Source organism: Cavia porcellus, unplaced genomic scaffold (assembly GCF_034190915.1).
Source record: "Cavia porcellus strain 051 isolate PalLab524CR breed Dunkin Hartley unplaced genomic scaffold, mCavPor4.1 scaffold_26, whole genome shotgun sequence".
NCBI classification, from domain to species: Eukaryota; Metazoa; Chordata; class Mammalia; order Rodentia; family Caviidae; genus Cavia; species Cavia porcellus.
The window spans coordinates 41,751,613-41,768,764 of record NW_026947509.1 but is presented as its reverse complement, the minus strand read 5'-3'; the positions used below and the strand labels follow the sequence as shown (position 1 = coordinate 41,768,764).

The following is a 17,152-nucleotide window of genomic DNA, read 5'->3' as shown; positions in this document are numbered from 1 at the left end:
GCAGCATAAGCACATGCTTGGCAAACGCAAGGTCATGAGTTCCATCCCTGGTACCAAAAAAACAAAAACAAACGAACAAAAAAACCCTGCTGTCCTGGAGGAAAGAAAGCTCTGAGGATTAAATGAGATAATGCATGTAAAGGTTCAATTCCCAGTATCAAATGCAATTCCCAGTTCAATTCCCAGTATCAAATAAATAAAATAAAATAAATAAAAAATAAAACAGATACATCTATTTAGGGTTTACTTTTTATGCAACATTTTTGTGAAACAATGCTACATTAAAATTCACATTAAAAATCTACCCTGTAACTCTGATAGATAAAACATACAACAAATGGATTGGGAAAATAGACTGCAGAACTGCCAGGCACAACAACTATTTCCACAAACTATATTTTATAACTAAATTATTCAATTAGTTGGGCAATGGAGCACATCCCTTTAATCGTAACTACTTTAGAGGCGAGGCAGGAGGATCGAAAGTTTAAGGCCAGTCTAGACACCTCAGTGAGACCCTGACATATATAGGTAGGTGTACACACACATACACACACACACACACACACACAACACAGATTCATTCATTTACTCTAGTACTAGGGATTAGACCCAGGGCCTTTGTACTGAGCTGTATCTCTAGCCCTGTACTGTTTCTCTTTCTCACATTCTTTTTTTAGAAAAGGTCTTGTTTAGTTGCTAAGTTGCCCTGTCTGAGTTCAAATTTGTAGCTCTGCTTCAGCCTCCCCAAGTGCTGTGATTTACAGGTATGTATAACTAGGCCTGGATGATACCCCATCTTAAAATAAAAAAGAGCAGGTATGTACCCCAGAGGTAGAGTATCCTTGGGTTGCATCCTCCCCGCTACTACAAATAATAATATCAAACTTCATTATGTTTATTATATACTTATTAAAACTTACAATCAGTAAATTTTCCTTAACTCTGTAATATTATGATAACATATATATATTTTACTATGGTAATAATTAAACATACTTTTAAGGTTATGAAATGATACAGCAACTTAAACGTTAGGAAAAAAAACAGATTTCAGACATCATACCTGTTCTTCTTCATTTGTAGCAGCTATGTAACCCATAATACTTTGTATCTCTTCATGAGTTCCCCCTTTACACAGAAAATACTTAATTAATCCATACAAAGAATTTCTTATTGTTCGAATATCATCTAGAGATAACTCATTATATTTACATCCACTCCTGGAAGAGAACACAAAAGTGGAATTAAAATTTTAATACTCTTGTATTTTAATATAAAAGAATTCACAGTTTTTTGCTTGTTTGCTTTCTTTCTTTCTTTCTTTTTTTAAAACCAGGTATCAAACTTAGGACCTCATGCTTGCCAGGTAGGAGCTTAAGCCACTGAACGAAATCCCCAGTCTCAGTCCCCCGCCCTTTTAAAAAATCTTTTTGGGTATGGTCTCGGTATGCAGCTCAGGGTGGCCTTCAACCCACTTTGTAACCCAGGCTGGCCTTGAACTAGCAGCACTTTTTCTGCCTCAGCCTCCCAAGTGCTGGGACTATATGCATGCAGAATTTAGGGTTTTAAAAAGTCTCATTAATTGTCAGAATTCATGGTATCTTTGACTTTTTTAAGAAAACTCTTCAAAAATTTCGATGACAAAAATTTAAAATATTAAGACAGCTTCCATTTATACAACACTTAGGAGGTAGCAGACAAAGTTGTATGTACCTAACATATTTTACTCATTTAATTCTCAAAACTAGTATAGGAGGCCATGGTTTTAATCTGCTTTTCATAGATGAAGAAACTGAATCACAGAGAATAAGTAATTTACCTCTAGTCACACAATTTATGAAACCAATATTCAAACCTAACATACGTGGATCCATTGTTTATCATTTTAACTTTCATACTAGTCAATTTCTTTGAAGTCAAAAGATAACAGAATTGCTGGTGAAGAAAAAGCTACCTGTTTCAGTCAAGTAGCAGACAGGAAACATTACAGCAAACCAAGAAGAAGCAAGGAAATCATACCCATAATAAATCCTAAGCGTATCTAGGAGAAACTGCACGCCGTATTTCTTTCGGAAAACTCTCCTACTATCTTTAATGATTGTTGAAAGATACTGTATATGACCTAAAACAGAAAGTTGACTTATAAATAATGTAACTAAAATAAAGTCACATAGTTGCAAATTTCTGAAGTATTCATACCATGTGTTGCAACACCCTGCTCTCACCAATTCGGAAAGGAAAATCTCCACGATTCCAAACACGGAAGTCAAAGAGTAAATACTGGTACATTTGTTGCAGGAGCAGCATATTCTTCTCCAAGGATACCTGCTCAATTAGTAGTTGAACTGCCACCAATACATTCACATCCATTAAGGAGCCTGGTACCTGCAAACAAATGGAAGGGGGTTCCATAAAATTCAGTTTAAACAACTATCATTAAACAATAGTCTCAAAATTACTTTCGAACATCTACCAAATATAGTAATATAAAAATATAGGGTAGAGAAATACAAACAGCTAAATCATTTATTTTTCTAACATAACACTAGAACATATTTTCCAAATGCTGTATTCCTCATGTCTTGTTTCTCAAATATTCAAAATTTAAAAGTCAATGATGAAGTCTCAAAGATTATACAGTGTTATATTAATTAAATAATTCTTTTTTGTATTTGAGTTTTTGAGACAGGGTCTTGCTATGTAGTCCACGATGGCCTTGAACTATGTAGCTCAGGCTGGCCTTCAACTCATTGCTACTCTCCTGCCTCAGCTTCTCAAGTGCTAGGATTACAGACACAGGCCACCACACCTGGCCTAAAATAAGTAATTCTTACATAAGATGATTCCTAAAAATTTTTAGAGCTGCCCATGTAACACCTTATATTAATATAGTAATATGTAACACTGTAATCTTTACTAATGCCTTTAGTCAGTAGGAAAAAAAGAATCCCAACACCAACTTCTAATTAAAATTACTAGTACATCAACACCATGTTAGATGTATGTCACCTTCTGAAGCAAGACGCCAAGAGTTGCAACTCCATTGGAGTGAATGAGGTTGTCCTGGTTGATAGAGTGCCTCTGAATAAGATGTTTCACAATCAAGATAAATGTAGCCACTAGATTTTTCTCCAGTCTTGATTCTGTTGAAATGGAAACACGTATATTACAATTAATCACTCTATTTAATAATACATATTATAACAGAAAAAGTCTAGCTGGATAGTGGGCTTCTCAGGCTTTCTTGGACAACTAAATCAGAAAAGGCTGCCACTGTACACTGTATACTGCGTACACATATAAATATTTCTCTCCCAAAATTTAACAATCCTTCCATTAGGAGTATAAAGTTAGTAAATAATAAAAACAACACCTTTAGTATTTTGTCCAAAGTATCATAAACTTCTTGAATTATATTAGTAAAGTTAGCAGCTGCTACAGCTACAAGTGGTTAAGTTTCTTCCTAACAATAGCAAAACATTTAAATTCAATTGTCAAATATCTCATGCAGACTATTAATTCCAACTTGATACCTGATGCCTTTGTGGAGGCTGGCGCCATGCTGTCTCCTTCCACAGGTCCAACAGATTCAGGAACTGTGCCTTCACTCCTGCCTTCAGCAATCTGCTCTTCACTCAAGTGGCTGATTTGCTCCAATAAAGGAAAGAGTACATTCAATCCACCTATGCAGTTGATGATGTCCTGAAAACAAAGCCATAATGTCTTCACCTTGTAACACAAGGGCTCAACAGTGTCATCTAAAAGCTATGCAGCGTGTACAAAGTTACAATTTGTTAATAAACCTTAGGATAGCTTAAACTGACGGGAAGATTCTTTAAAGATCAGACTGGTTACCATAATCAAAAGTTAAGACACACTATTTCAGTGGCGTGAGATGGAGCACACCTGTAAACCCAGCACTCAGGAGGCTGAGGCATGAGGACAGCCACAAATTGGAGGCCAGCCTAGACTACACAGTAAGTTCAAGATCAGCCTTACCTGCATGGTAAGACGCTATCAAGACAGAGACAGAGAGACAGAGAGACACAGTGAATTCAAGGCCAGGGTCAACTATATAGCAAGATCCTGTCTCACAGTAATAACAAAAACAAAAACAATGAATTTGGTGGTAGAAATATGACTGACCCCTCTATTTTTGGTTAACAAAAATATGGAAAGGATAGCTTCAGCCAAAATTCAAATTCATGGATATAACTGACAGCTTAACAAACTATATTCTGTCTTTGTAATTCCTTTGGCTTCAGTTTTTTCACGTGTTCTACCAGACTAGTAATAATAATGCCTACTTCATGAAGACGTTGCAAAGATTAAGCAATACATGAAAAATGTTTAGTGCCTGTGTAGAGACGGTGTCAGCTACTACTCCAAAGCATTCCAGGAGTCAGAACTTCCGTGTGGACCCAGTCTAAGCCTGTAAACAGCCTCTTTCATCCTTTGCCTGTTTTACCTTTAATAAGTAATATGTTTGTGTTTATCTGAGGTTTACAGCATGTTGCAGGGTACATACAAAGGTAAATGGCTGCAATACTGAAGCAGATTAACGTATCATGTCCCTTAACTGCTTTTTTGTAAAAAGGGGAGCTAAAATCTTACTTAACAAAAATTTGTATTAAATTTCCAGAATTATTAATTTGCATACTTTCCACTTTGTTTTGTCTCATTAATACTATTTTATATTTATTTATTTTTCTCCAAATCCACTTTATTTCAAGGATTAAAAAGGAAAAAAAGAAGCAAAAAAAAAACTACAACAAAATTTCAAAACATGGGCCAGGGGTTTAGTTCAGCAGTATAAATGCCTGCTTGGCATTTATGAGGTCTTGAATTCGATTCCCCGTACCAAAAATAACTAACTAAATAAATAAATAAATTTTAAGATACCATCGGGGGCAACAATGTACATACAGTGCACATTATCATTCCACAAATCATTCATCCAGAGTTTATACTGATTTTAAGAGAAGTATTTCTAACTGGTTCACAAAAACATAAAAACTATATATATATATTAATTGGGTATTATACTGTTTTTTTGGTACTGAGACTAGAACTCATGACCTCATGCTTGCCAGCAGGCACTGTGCCACTGAGCTATATATATCCCTGGTCCCTCCATACTGATTTTAAAGGGTTCTCTATATAGTAAACAAATTAATATTTTGAATGGTGAACATTTTTCTTAGTTGTCATTTTTAAAATTATTTTTTCCTCTCAATTTTGTTGCAGCAAACAACTGTCTTTGTCTTAATTCTGTACCTTTTTGGGGAAGTACTGGGGATCGAACTTGCAACCTCGCACACATCAAGCAAGGACTTGTGCCACTGAGCTAATCCCTGGCCCTCTCTTCCTTTATTTCCACATTAGGCAAACTAGTTAATCTATGTAGGTGCAACACAAAGCACTAAGGACTGCTTTGATATTCAGATATGTATGACATACTTGAAATGCCTAACCTTCTACATTTAATATACACAACTAGTCTTGAAAAGCCAATCTTTTTTTTTTTTTATTCGGTACCGGGGATCAAACTCACGACTGCCTGTTTGCGAGGCAGCTGCTTAGGCAGCTGAGCTAAATCCCCAGCTTTGAAAAGCCAATCTTTTTTTTTTTTTTTTTTTTTTTAATCAGTAACAGGGATTGAACTCACGACTGTCTGCTTGTAAGTCAGGTGCTTATGCCGCTGAGCTAAATCCCCAGTCCTGAAAAGCCAATCTTAACAAGTTAAACAAAAGTTAATTTATGAATTGTCATTCAGGTCATAAATCTTACTATGTTAACAGAGAATAAGTGATTATCCCAAAGTTAAAAAGAAAAATACTTTATGCATGAATAACATGAGATTAGTAATGATTGACTTCTACACAAGCAAAACTATTCTGATTATTTAATTCAAGCAATAAACATATTTGATTGATAGTAAATGCCTAGAAAAGCTTCCTTGCTGGTTTACCAGCAGGTGTCTACTGCTTTCTGGGTTTTTTTTTTTTTTTTTTTTTTTGGTACCAGAAATTGAACTCAGGGCCTTGCACTTGCCAGGCAGATGCTGTACCACTGAGCTACTGTAGCCTTTTGTATTTCTTTCTTTTTTTTTTTTTTTCTTTCTTGCAGTTTTTACACTGAGCAACATCTCTAGTTCTTTTTATTGTTATTTCTTAGTTGTCTCTCAAAGACAATTTATTGTACACACTTTAGTTTTGTATACTATCTTAACACAAATAAGACTGCTTTTCTACTTGAGCCATTTTTAACCAAAGCAAAATAACCTACATAATATTAAGTATTAAAATATAGCATAAAGAAAAAAGTTTTAAGATATAAAAAGAGACTAACTTTAGTGAGGGATGTAATTATGTTACTTTTTAAATAATCCACAATTAGGTTTATGAAATCACACAAGCACAGATCATTCATTTAAATGAAATACATATATCTGTAGCATAGCTTTATATTACAAAAAACAAAAAATTATCAAAGAATACACAGCTAATATTTACTCCACTTTTTGTCATTCCTGGATCCTTTACCAATGTCATACAACGAAAAAACAAAAACAAAACAAATGAAAAACTGACATTAGAATTACTAATGTAAGTAAATAGGGAAACAAAATCTAGCAGCCTTCAGAGCAAGAATGCAGCAAAGATGATGCTATAAAAAGAAACAAAGAAAATTGCTAGAAAACAGTAGGTATTATCCTATCTTTCAACCAACAAAATAAGCACAGTATACAATGAAATGTAACATAACCTTTTTCTTGTTACGGTAAGTTCTTGTTTTGAGTATCATAGATGGGTAAGATGTGTTTGCTATAGTCTTTCTACAAAGCTATTACAAAACAGACAGGAATACATTTATGGATTCTGGGGATGATGTGGACTGTAATTCCTTGAAAACTCAAGCAAAAATTTTAAAGAAGGTACAGTTTAAGCAAAGATGAATGAGACTTTTTTTTATGTCTAAACAACATTTGGATGAAATGAAATTTTAAAAAGGTCCACACTGCTTTTGAAGAGGCTTTATTTTATTTTTTGGTACCAGTGATCAAACTCATGACCTTGTGCTTGCTAGGCAGGCACTTATGCCGCTGAGCTAAATCTCCAGCCCAAAGAGGCTTTATTTTTATTTTACTTATTTATTTATTTATTTTTGGTACCAAGGATCAAACTCACGACCTCACACTTGCCAGACAGGCACTTATAACGCTGAGCTAAACCCCTGGCCCTTAAAAAGGCTTTAGTTCAGCTCTTAAATCTCAACTACTTGATATAGTCTCCTCTGACAATATTCAGAGGTGTCCTCTTTAACTTATTTTTAGTGATGAAGTTGCTCTTCGTGGCTGTATCTGCATAGGACAGGTAACTTAGTCACTGTTTGGAGGAAGTTTTAGCTTTTCCTGGTGTACTCTCTCTACCTGTTAGAGAGCCTGTGTTTCATATTCAGTAGCCTGCATTGCCATCTTATCAATCTTAGTGCTAATACTAGTAACAGTTCTACATACATCATCACTGCAGTCATCAAAGATTCTCCAATGAGTACAACTGTCTGTTGCCAGACATCTCAATTGTGTGTTCAATGTAAATAGCTGTCATCCTCCCCATTTGCTTGCCTTGTCTTTCTATATGGACTCAATATCATCTTTAAAAAATGAGTAGTTAGGGCCTGGGATTTAGCTCAATGGTTTAAGCGCCTGCCCAGCAAGGTCATGAGTTCAATCCCTGGTACCAAAAAAAAAAAAAAAAAAAAAAAGTGAGTAGTTGCCAAGGATGTGGCTCAGTGGTACAGCTTTTGCCTTGTAGGCACAGGGCCTAGGGTTTAATCTCCAGCACCATGCGCATGCGCGCGCGCGCACACACACACACACACACACACACAAAGTGATAAATAATCACAGCAAGGCATTAAACTACTAAACAACTGGACATGGTTGTACAGAACCCAAATGTTATCAAATTTAACATTAGCAAATTTGAATAAGTCAAAGATTTGCTTTCCATGTTTTACTTTTACCGTTTTTTATAAAACAGGGTATCTAAAAGTTCTGTAGAAGATGTTTAATGTAACGATCCAGGTTAGGAATCTCCTGATTTGATTCTGTTTTCTCCTCTTCTGTTAGGTGAAGGACGAGGCATAGGAGTGATTTCTACGGTCACCAGCTTAGAGCCATTTGATCACCTTTAACATTTTTTTATTGTGTGACAGGGTCTCCTCAAGTCATTAAGTTGCCCAGGTTGACTCGAACTTACAACTGTCCCATCTCAGCCTCCCAGAATGTTGGGATTATAGGCAGGTGCCACCATGTCCAGGCTATATTTCTTTTTATTTTACTTGAATTATAATTTCTACTCAAAATAAAATATTAGGGAAATGCTGTATTTAAGAAAGAGTCAATCATTACTCCATATCCCTGTACTATGCACTTGTTAAAAAAATAGTGGCCCCTCCTTCAAAGTTCTTACAAACCACTGGAGAATTTTTTTTTTTTTTTTTGTCTTTTTCCTTTTTATCGGTACCGGGGATCAAACTCACGACTGCCTGCTTTCAAGGCAGGTGCTTATGCCGCTGAGCTAAATCCCCAGCCCAAACCACTGGAGAATTAAGCAAGCAGTTAATATTCACTATGATACATGAAATGATCTAGTGCCACAGAAGCAAAGTTAGAGATAAAACACATCTTTGAGAACTAAGAGAGTGCAGACAAAATGTGACAGCTAAGGTCATCTGTAACTTTGGAGAAGAAAAGTTTGAGTTTGTTCAAAGCTGATGATGTATAGAACACTGTACAAACAGAGGTGTCAGACATAGGAGGAGAGAAATAATAAAGTCTCTGAGAAGCTTAGGATATTGAAATCTACCACAGTGTTTAGGAATTAAATACCTAAAAAGTGAGTTAACCAACTACTTTTTTTTTATTTTGTTTTGAACCAGGAGTCCAACTCAGGTCCTTGTGCTTGCCAGGCAGATGATGTGCCACTGACCTAAATTCCCAGTCCCATATTAGTTTTTTTATGGAGACTTATTTAAGGTATATGTCTTATAAAAGTAATTAAGGTTTAAGCAAATCAGTCATTCAGCTACTGAAGTCATCTGACTACTTGTTTTCTTCAAATTGTCTAGCAGCATGACATTTTGAGAACCATTACTGTTCTCCATCAGATCAATCTGGTGGTGCTTAAAAGATAAAAATCTTTAAAATGACCATTAAACTCACTCAAATCTTACTACCCCATCATTTATTAGTAACTTACCTTAATGTCCCAGTTTACCACTTTGTTTCCTGTTAATCTTCCATGCAAACAATTAGTAGATAAATCAAGGCAGATTGAATTTTTGCAGGCCTAAGGGGGAAAAAAAACAGAGTAAGCAACTAAGTATAAATAAGACAAAATGTAACTTTAACCATATTTGGAAGACTTCCTCATACTTTTAAAAGGTATATCAATATATGTAAGAAGACTATTGTATGAACTTTAGTATTGCTATTCACACCATGTCTCTTTGAAGAACCAGGGACTACATTCCCAGGCATTCTCTCATCAAAAGCAGGTCACTGCTGTTTATCATCTAATGGGTGAGCTATGGCTAGAACTTCTCATTCACCAGATAGCTTTTACATTTTTATCTTTTAAACCAGAATATACCAAGAGGCTTGGTGCTTAGAAAATATATGATGTTTAATTCCCATTAGTACTTCTCTATGATTAATTTCATGATACACATAAAATAAGTGATTAAAATGTGAAACAGAAGCCAAGTGGGGTGCTGCACTCCTGTAGTTTCAGCTGCTCTGAAAGCTGAAGCACAAGGATCACAAGTTTGAGCCCAGCTTGGACAACTTAGGGAGATACTGTTTCAAGATGATAAATGCAAAGTTTGGGGATGTGAACTGGGCAGAATGCCCCTGGCCTGATCCCCAGTACCACAAAGAAAAGAGAAAGTGAGGTAAGCAAAAACGTGGGAAGGAAAATACATTGCGATATGAAAATTTAAATTGTAGCCAAAAGAAACTTTTCCTGCATGTTGAATAAAAGGTATTTCTGGTTTGATTCACATTAAGAACTTAATAAACAATTTTAGAAATTGTTAAAATAATGTTAATTTCTATTCAAAAGAGCATATAAAACCACAATCCATGAATTTCCAGGTAACAAATCAACCTTTAATTTAATTCCCAAACAGAAACTTACAATTTTAGCACATATGATATGGCTACTGCTTTTCTCCTAAAAGAACTGAAAAAAATTGTTGTAACAAAGAAAAACATGTGTATATATATATATTTTATAACATATAAAAATAAATATATATATTTTATATTTTTTGTTTGCTCTTTTTTTTTTTTTTTAACTTTTTATCGGTACTAGGGATCGAACTCACAACCGCCTGCTTGCAAGGCAGGTGCTTATGCCGCTGAGCTAAATCCCCAGCCCCCATATATTTTATATTTTTTAGATACAAGGTCTCACTATGCAGTTCAAGATGGCCTTGAACTCTATAGCCTAGGCTGGCTTCAAACTCCCAATGATCTTCCTGTTTTATTAGCTTTCCAAGTGCTGGGATTACAGGTGTATACCACTATACCCAGCAAGAAAGAATATTTAATATATATCAGTCTCTGTTACTTTAGTTTGGTCACTATGTATCTATGACCTTCCCTAACATAATTCTCTGATGGTATTGCTGCCTATGATTTTCTACTTTTCCAGTCCAATGTTCTTACTGTAGCCTGAGAACTTTTTCTAAAATGCAAACCTGAACATTCTACTTTCTATGCAAAATGCCTAGTATTCAGTCTAGTAAAGTAGTGGTGAGCCTGATAGCCATAGGCAGTTGTTTGTAATCAGTGAAACATGAGGTTTGATATCATCTGGTCTCCTTTTGCTCTCTAAGTTCATTTCCTACCATCTTTTCCCCTTGCTCACAAATACATTCATGTGCAATCCAGTTTTATACTGTGTCTTTGCAGATCCTGTTTAAAGTGCATCCTTTTTTGATACTTTTTTAGTTTTTTAAATTTTCAACTAATTATTTGTTTGCTTATTTGTTTTTTTGAGATAGGGTCTCACTATGTAGCCCAAACTAGCCTCGAACTTGCAGCCTGCCTGTCTGCCTACTGAGTGCTGGGATTACAGGCATGTGCCACCACACTCAGTTCAATACTGCTTTTTAAAATACAAATAACATCATCTATCATATTCTAACTCCCTGAAAAAACAAGCCATCCTTTGACCTTTATATGCATATTTGTTAATTTTTGTATATAATTCCAACACATAAATGCTGCATAGTATATTGGGTAAGGATATTCATTACACAAGCTGAATTATAAACTCAGAATTACCATTTACTAGAATAATAAGGCTAGGCAAGTTGTTTAATTGAACATCAGAAAACAAAACTTTAGAAAAATGTATAGAGAATGCTATATGCCTCTGAGTACTTCAATGAAGATTAAGTGACACATTTAACAAAGTACATTAATGCACTGTAAGCGTTCAATAAACGATAGCTTAAAAATATATGCTCAACCTAAATCAGTGGTGCATGTCTGTAATTCTAGCACTCCAGAGACCGAGGCAGGAGGATGGCTATGAGTTTGAGGCCAACATAACATGGGCTACATAAGTGAGTTCAAAGCCAGCCTAAACTACATGTGAGATTCTGCCTCCAAAACAAAACAAGTTCTCACAAAATTGTATTACACTTTTAAGATACATTCATCTCACTTTAAATATTAATCTTCCTAAACCTAGAGACTTCAACTTATTCATTGTTATGGTTTGTATCTAGACGTCCTCCAAAGCCTCTTTTGGTCAAAGGTGGGGCTTTTCAGAGGTGCCTGGATCAAGGTGTGTGAGGCTGCAATTAAAGATATGATGCTGGGATTAAGAGTATATAACTAAATTAGTCCACTGATTCTGGTATAGCATATACCATACACCACAGCATGTAGCATACGTACTGGGAAGGTCCACCTGGATGTGGACCCAAAAGGTGGCTAACCTGTAAGGGACAAAAATGAAAGGCAGGCTCCTATTGTTGACTGTTTTGTCCTCTCTGGCCTGATTGTCATGGACTGCTGCTCATCTGCCATGCAATCCTGTCCTGGAGCCAATCAACTAGACTGCACCCTCCACAAACTATGAGCTGAGATAAACCTTTCCTCCTTTAACTTTGGGTACTGGGTATTTTGTCACAGCAATAAGAAAAGTAACTGAGACAGATTTTGTTACCCAGAGTGAGGTGGCTGCTTTGATACTGCAGTGGCAAGTAGAAACACCAAAACAACACCCATGATTTGGTTTACATCAATGGGCACTATCGGGATCATTCCTAAACATCAGACTCTGATCTCTAGTGGTCGAAGGTTAACAGGAGATAAGCAAGCAGGAAGTACAGAGGCAGAATGGCTTGTCAATTGGGGCTTGGTTTATACAATGTGCATCATAGTGATCTGAGGTTTCTAAAATTCAGGAGCAACTAGATCTGGAACCCTGAGCAACTAACAAACTGAAGTATACTGACTTGGGGTAAGGGGCATTTTCCGTTACAATACTACCTGACCCTGTAGTTCAGGAGCTGGATTAGAACTAGCTTGAGGAAAGAGTTTGGAAAAGTTTAGAGATACTGGCAGAAACAGGAGCCCTGGAATGCTTTAAACTGTACTTGATGGGAGATTCTGATCAGAGCTTAAAAGATGATAATATTGACAGAAATGCAAACAGTAAATACCAGGTTCAAGAAGTTTCAGTTAGGAGCAAGGACTGCATTGGTGCTGGACTCCAGGCCATAGGAACTGTCCTTTGGCACAAAATTTGTCTGCATTTTGCTCGTGTCCTTGCCTGAGAATGAGACTGAAGGTGACTGACTAGTTAATCTTGCAGAATTTCAAACAAGTCTTGCAGAATTTCAAAGATGGCATGGCTACTGTAGGTGGCTTTTAGCCAGATCTATATTGAGTATCAAGAGCAGACAGCACAGCAGAATGATTTAAAACATTTTGAGTTTGGCCAGGACGAAGCTCTAGCCAGAAAGGAGGAGCACAGGAGAACTTGGTAGGAGAAAGAAGAGAACAGAAAAACTGTCTGAGGACATCATAAGAACTAGCAAGACTCCAGCCTTTGAAGCCTCAAAATGTCAAAGATGAAAGACTGCTTTGGGAAGAAAGCCCCAGAGAAGCACATTGCACAACAGCAGTAGCTTAGGGAATTTGTCCTTTGGGACTGGGTTCAGGGTACCAAACAATCCAGGTACTTGCCCCTGCAAACCAAGAGAGTAAGAAACCTGCCTGATGCTCCAGCTGGCAGCAGAGCTTGGTGTCATACACACGATGCTGGCTCTAGATATATGCAAAATGTAAGATCTGTTTGGTCAGGAAGGTTTCCACTCAGACATCAGAAGGTAGCCTGGGAGGCCAGCGAGTGTGCACCTGCGAGGGAAGTCTGTGAGGCTGTAAGCGTGAAGCCAAAGGTCCAGTAGAGTCCCTTGAAGGTTGGAGAAGCCAAGAATATGGATCATCTGAGGAAAACTGTGTGAAGAACACAGAGCAAGCCCAAAAGAGAAGCCAACACCTGCAGTGGTGTAAGGGGCAGCGCCATCCAAGCCCTATGGAGTTCACATCTCGGCACAGATTGCACCAGATGCTAGACATGAAACTGTAGAATTTAATGTCTGCCCTGCTGGATTTTGGACTTGCTTTGGTCTCATTCTTTTCTATTCCCCTAAATGTATCATTTGAAATGAGAATGTTTATCTTGTACTCAGGAATGTTGCAAGTATTTAACTTTCTTTTCATTTTTACAGGTGATTGCAGCTAAGAGCCTGTCTTAAATCTCAGAGGAGACTTTAGACTTTTCAGTAGTGCTGAAACTGTTAGGATTGGGCCTCAAAAGCTCATAGGTGGGGCTTTTCAAAGGTGGCTAGGATATGTGATGCTGGGTCAAGGGATGTGGTGATGATCACTAAATTAGTCCACTAATTTTGTATAGCACAGTTCTGAGTGTGGATGATGGGAAGACACCACTCAAAAGGTCAGTAACCCAAAAAGGATAAAGGAAATGCAGGCTGCTGTTGCTGCTGCTGCAAACTGCTTTGCTGTTTCTGGTCCAGTGACGTAGACTTTGTGATGCCTTCTGTCATGCTACCTTGCAGCCAGCTGACTGTGGACTAAAACAAACCCTCTACAAATTGTGAGCTAAGATAAACTTTTCCTCCTTTAACATTGGGTGCTGGATATTTTGTCTCAGCAATGAGAAAGAAATTAAGGCATTCAGCTTTGTGTCCTAAAAGTTTAGCACAAACTTTTAGCAAACCAAAGAAAAATTTTAAACACAAGAATAATTAAATGCTTCGAACAGATGAGGACAAAACTGAAAAAACAAAACAACCCTGATGATTACTAAAAAGTCCTTTAAAGCAGCATTTCCCAAACTGGCACTGTGTTAGTCACTGAGTTATTTTTAAAGTGTGTTTTATGCTTAAATAACTGATGAAACAACAGGATAAAGCCAAGTAAAATAGTATCTTTACATTATTTCATTATACATTATAACAGAAATTTTAAAGTGTTGCATCAATCTCCAAGAAAGATATAAAGAATGCACCTGGGCCCCAAACTTTTATTCAACATTAACATTACTGAATTCAAAGTTACCTTATAAAAAGATGATAATCATAATGTCAAAGACCAGTTGGCCATCAGATGTCTAGAACATGCCACTATATATATTATTTAGATTAAATTCAAGTATTCCTATCTATACTATTTATTGGGGGACAGAAATAAGCACAAGATATAGATAGTCTTTGTTATGAAACAATATCAAGTATGTTGAGCAAGTAAGTATATATTTTTTGGGAAAAAATTGTGAAAAACAAGCAAACAAAAAAATTAAGATTTGAGAGACATTAAAACCTACATAATGCATAAATTTTGATTGGATCAACGATTTTAAAATGCTAAATATTTTGGGAATGTTTGAAAACATATTATATACTAAACTATGGATAACTTTCTTAAGATAGGTAAATAATTATATAGAAATATTCTTTTGGTTTTATTTGGCTTTGGGGTTTGACACAGTGTAGTTTAGGCTAGCCTGGAATTCAAGGCAATCCTCCTACCTCAGCCTCCTAAATACTGGGATTATGGAGTGAACCACTCCACCTAGCTCTAGAAATACTACAATCTGCTTTCACAAATGACTTGAGATGGATGGGTGTGATAGCGTATAGGCTAGCCTGGGTTACAAAGTGTGTTCAAGGCCACCCTGTACTATAAAGTGAGACACTCTCAAAAAGTCAAAAACAACAACAATAACAACAAAAATGACTTGAAATAAAGTCAACAAATAAAATGTTAATAATTGGTGAATTTAGTAAAGAGTAAACAGGATGTTACTATGCTTCTGACTTCCTTCTAGGTTTGAAATTTGTCAAAATAAAAAAAAATTTGAGGAAAATACATTTGATATTCTCAAAAGTAATAAATTATAATTCAACTAGAAAAACTTCTACAAAGTACAATCTCAGACAATTAAAGCATTATCTGAATCAACATGATATTAAACAAAATAAAGGCAACTGAGATTTTTTTTTAACACTTTCATTTATTTCTCTCTATTCTAATTTATCTTCTTTCCTTCATTCCATTGCTGACTTCAATTATTTTCACTTTCACTAGATAGGTCCTAAAAGGCAAACTGGCTGACCATGGTAGGAATATAGGAATTTGTTTTTTTCTTAAGACTTTTTTCTGTATCACATTTTAAAAACAAAATGAATTTTGAGTATAACTGTTTTATCTCTCCTCCCAAGAAGAATACAAATTTTAAAAGTTTCACTTGCTAGCCATACGTGGTGGCTGACGCCTGTAATCCCAGCACTCAGGAGGCTGAGGTGGGAGGATCCTTGCGAGTTCGAAATCAGCCTGGGCTACAAAGTGAGCTCAAGGCCAGCCTGAACTGCATAGAGACCCTGCCTCAAAAAAGACAAAAAAAAAAAAAAAAAAATTCACTTGCTGAAGTTGATTCACAGTACTAGCTGCAACTTTAACTATTCAGAGTCATACTATCAGAATGACACAGTGATAATATTTAAACTTTCACTGAAGAAGTATACCTTAAGTTTTGCTGCTTTTCCTCTCCTCTGAATAATGACAAAGGAATTAAAAGAAAGAATTTTCAATTACAGGATAGTTATAACTAGATGGAAAGTTCACACATTTATTCTGACCTTTGCTGTGTAGTGAAGGAGGATGTTACCAGGCAGGTCAGCCATGTCTGACTCTTGACATTTCCAAGGGCTTAAACAATTGGGACCTGAAAAGTATTTATACACATACGTATGCATCACTGATTGTACATGGTCTCTTCCGTTCTGTGTCATTACAGCAAATTTTAAACTAAACTGTTTCAAACTACTCAAAAAATACAGTTAAAATACACTTGCTAAAATGTACTTTAGTTTTTATTCAAAATGTAGAAAAGTTGAGGAACAGATTAATCTCTACTGCAGAAAGAAACTTTTATGTAGCATTGAAAAACTATTATCAAATGTAACAAACTATGTATTTTGTCTAATGTAAATTCTAATGATTAAGAAAATAACAAAATAATGAGACTACACATCACAGAAATGGAGTAGCAGATAAATAGAAAAATTTAATTAAAAATTAAAACTAATCTGAATCCCACCGAATTCAACTTTACTAAAAATCAAAAAAGTACAAGTCCAAACAATACTGTACATGCAACATTCTTGACTGTCTCACTGAGGCTGTGATGAAGTTGAGATACTTGTGCTACTGTTAGAGGTTGAGAATTGGCACACCCCTTCTGGAAACTGATTATTTAACACTGAATTGACAGCCATTAGTACATTCATGCATTTCAAATATTCACCCTGGAAATTTATGATTGAATTCATCAAAATAAACACTTAAGAAACAGTTCATTATATTTAACACTAAAGCTTATACTAAATTAAAAATAATAAACCTAAGTAAATTTCTAAACTCAAAAATAAATCTGTATCCAGTGAAAATAATCACTTATGAAGACTGTATAACAATTCTTACTTGGCCAGGCATGGTGGCACATGCCTCTAATCCACATCCCCCTCAGAAACTGTT

The 17,152-nt window shown here is 35.9% G+C and overlaps 1 protein-coding gene across 6 annotated transcripts in view; it reads right to left on the bottom strand.

The window, feature by feature from the left end:
• The window catches only part of Nbeal1 (neurobeachin like 1), a 177,170-nt gene that overhangs the window by 78,442 nt on the left and 81,576 nt on the right, over positions 1-17,152 (bottom strand). For all 6 annotated transcript variants that reach the window (XM_063237279.1, XM_063237281.1, XM_063237278.1 and 3 more), the window contains 7 exons: positions 16,255-16,340; positions 9,270-9,359; positions 3,537-3,705; positions 3,013-3,146; positions 2,229-2,388; positions 2,023-2,125; positions 1,067-1,223 (listed from right to left, as the gene is read on the bottom strand). In XM_063237279.1, coding sequence (XP_063093349.1) covers positions 1,067-1,223; positions 2,023-2,125; positions 2,229-2,388; positions 3,013-3,146; positions 3,537-3,705; positions 9,270-9,359; positions 16,255-16,340 — 899 coding nt within the window. The remainder of the gene's footprint in view (positions 1-1,066; positions 1,224-2,022; positions 2,126-2,228; positions 2,389-3,012; positions 3,147-3,536; positions 3,706-9,269; positions 9,360-16,254; positions 16,341-17,152) is intronic.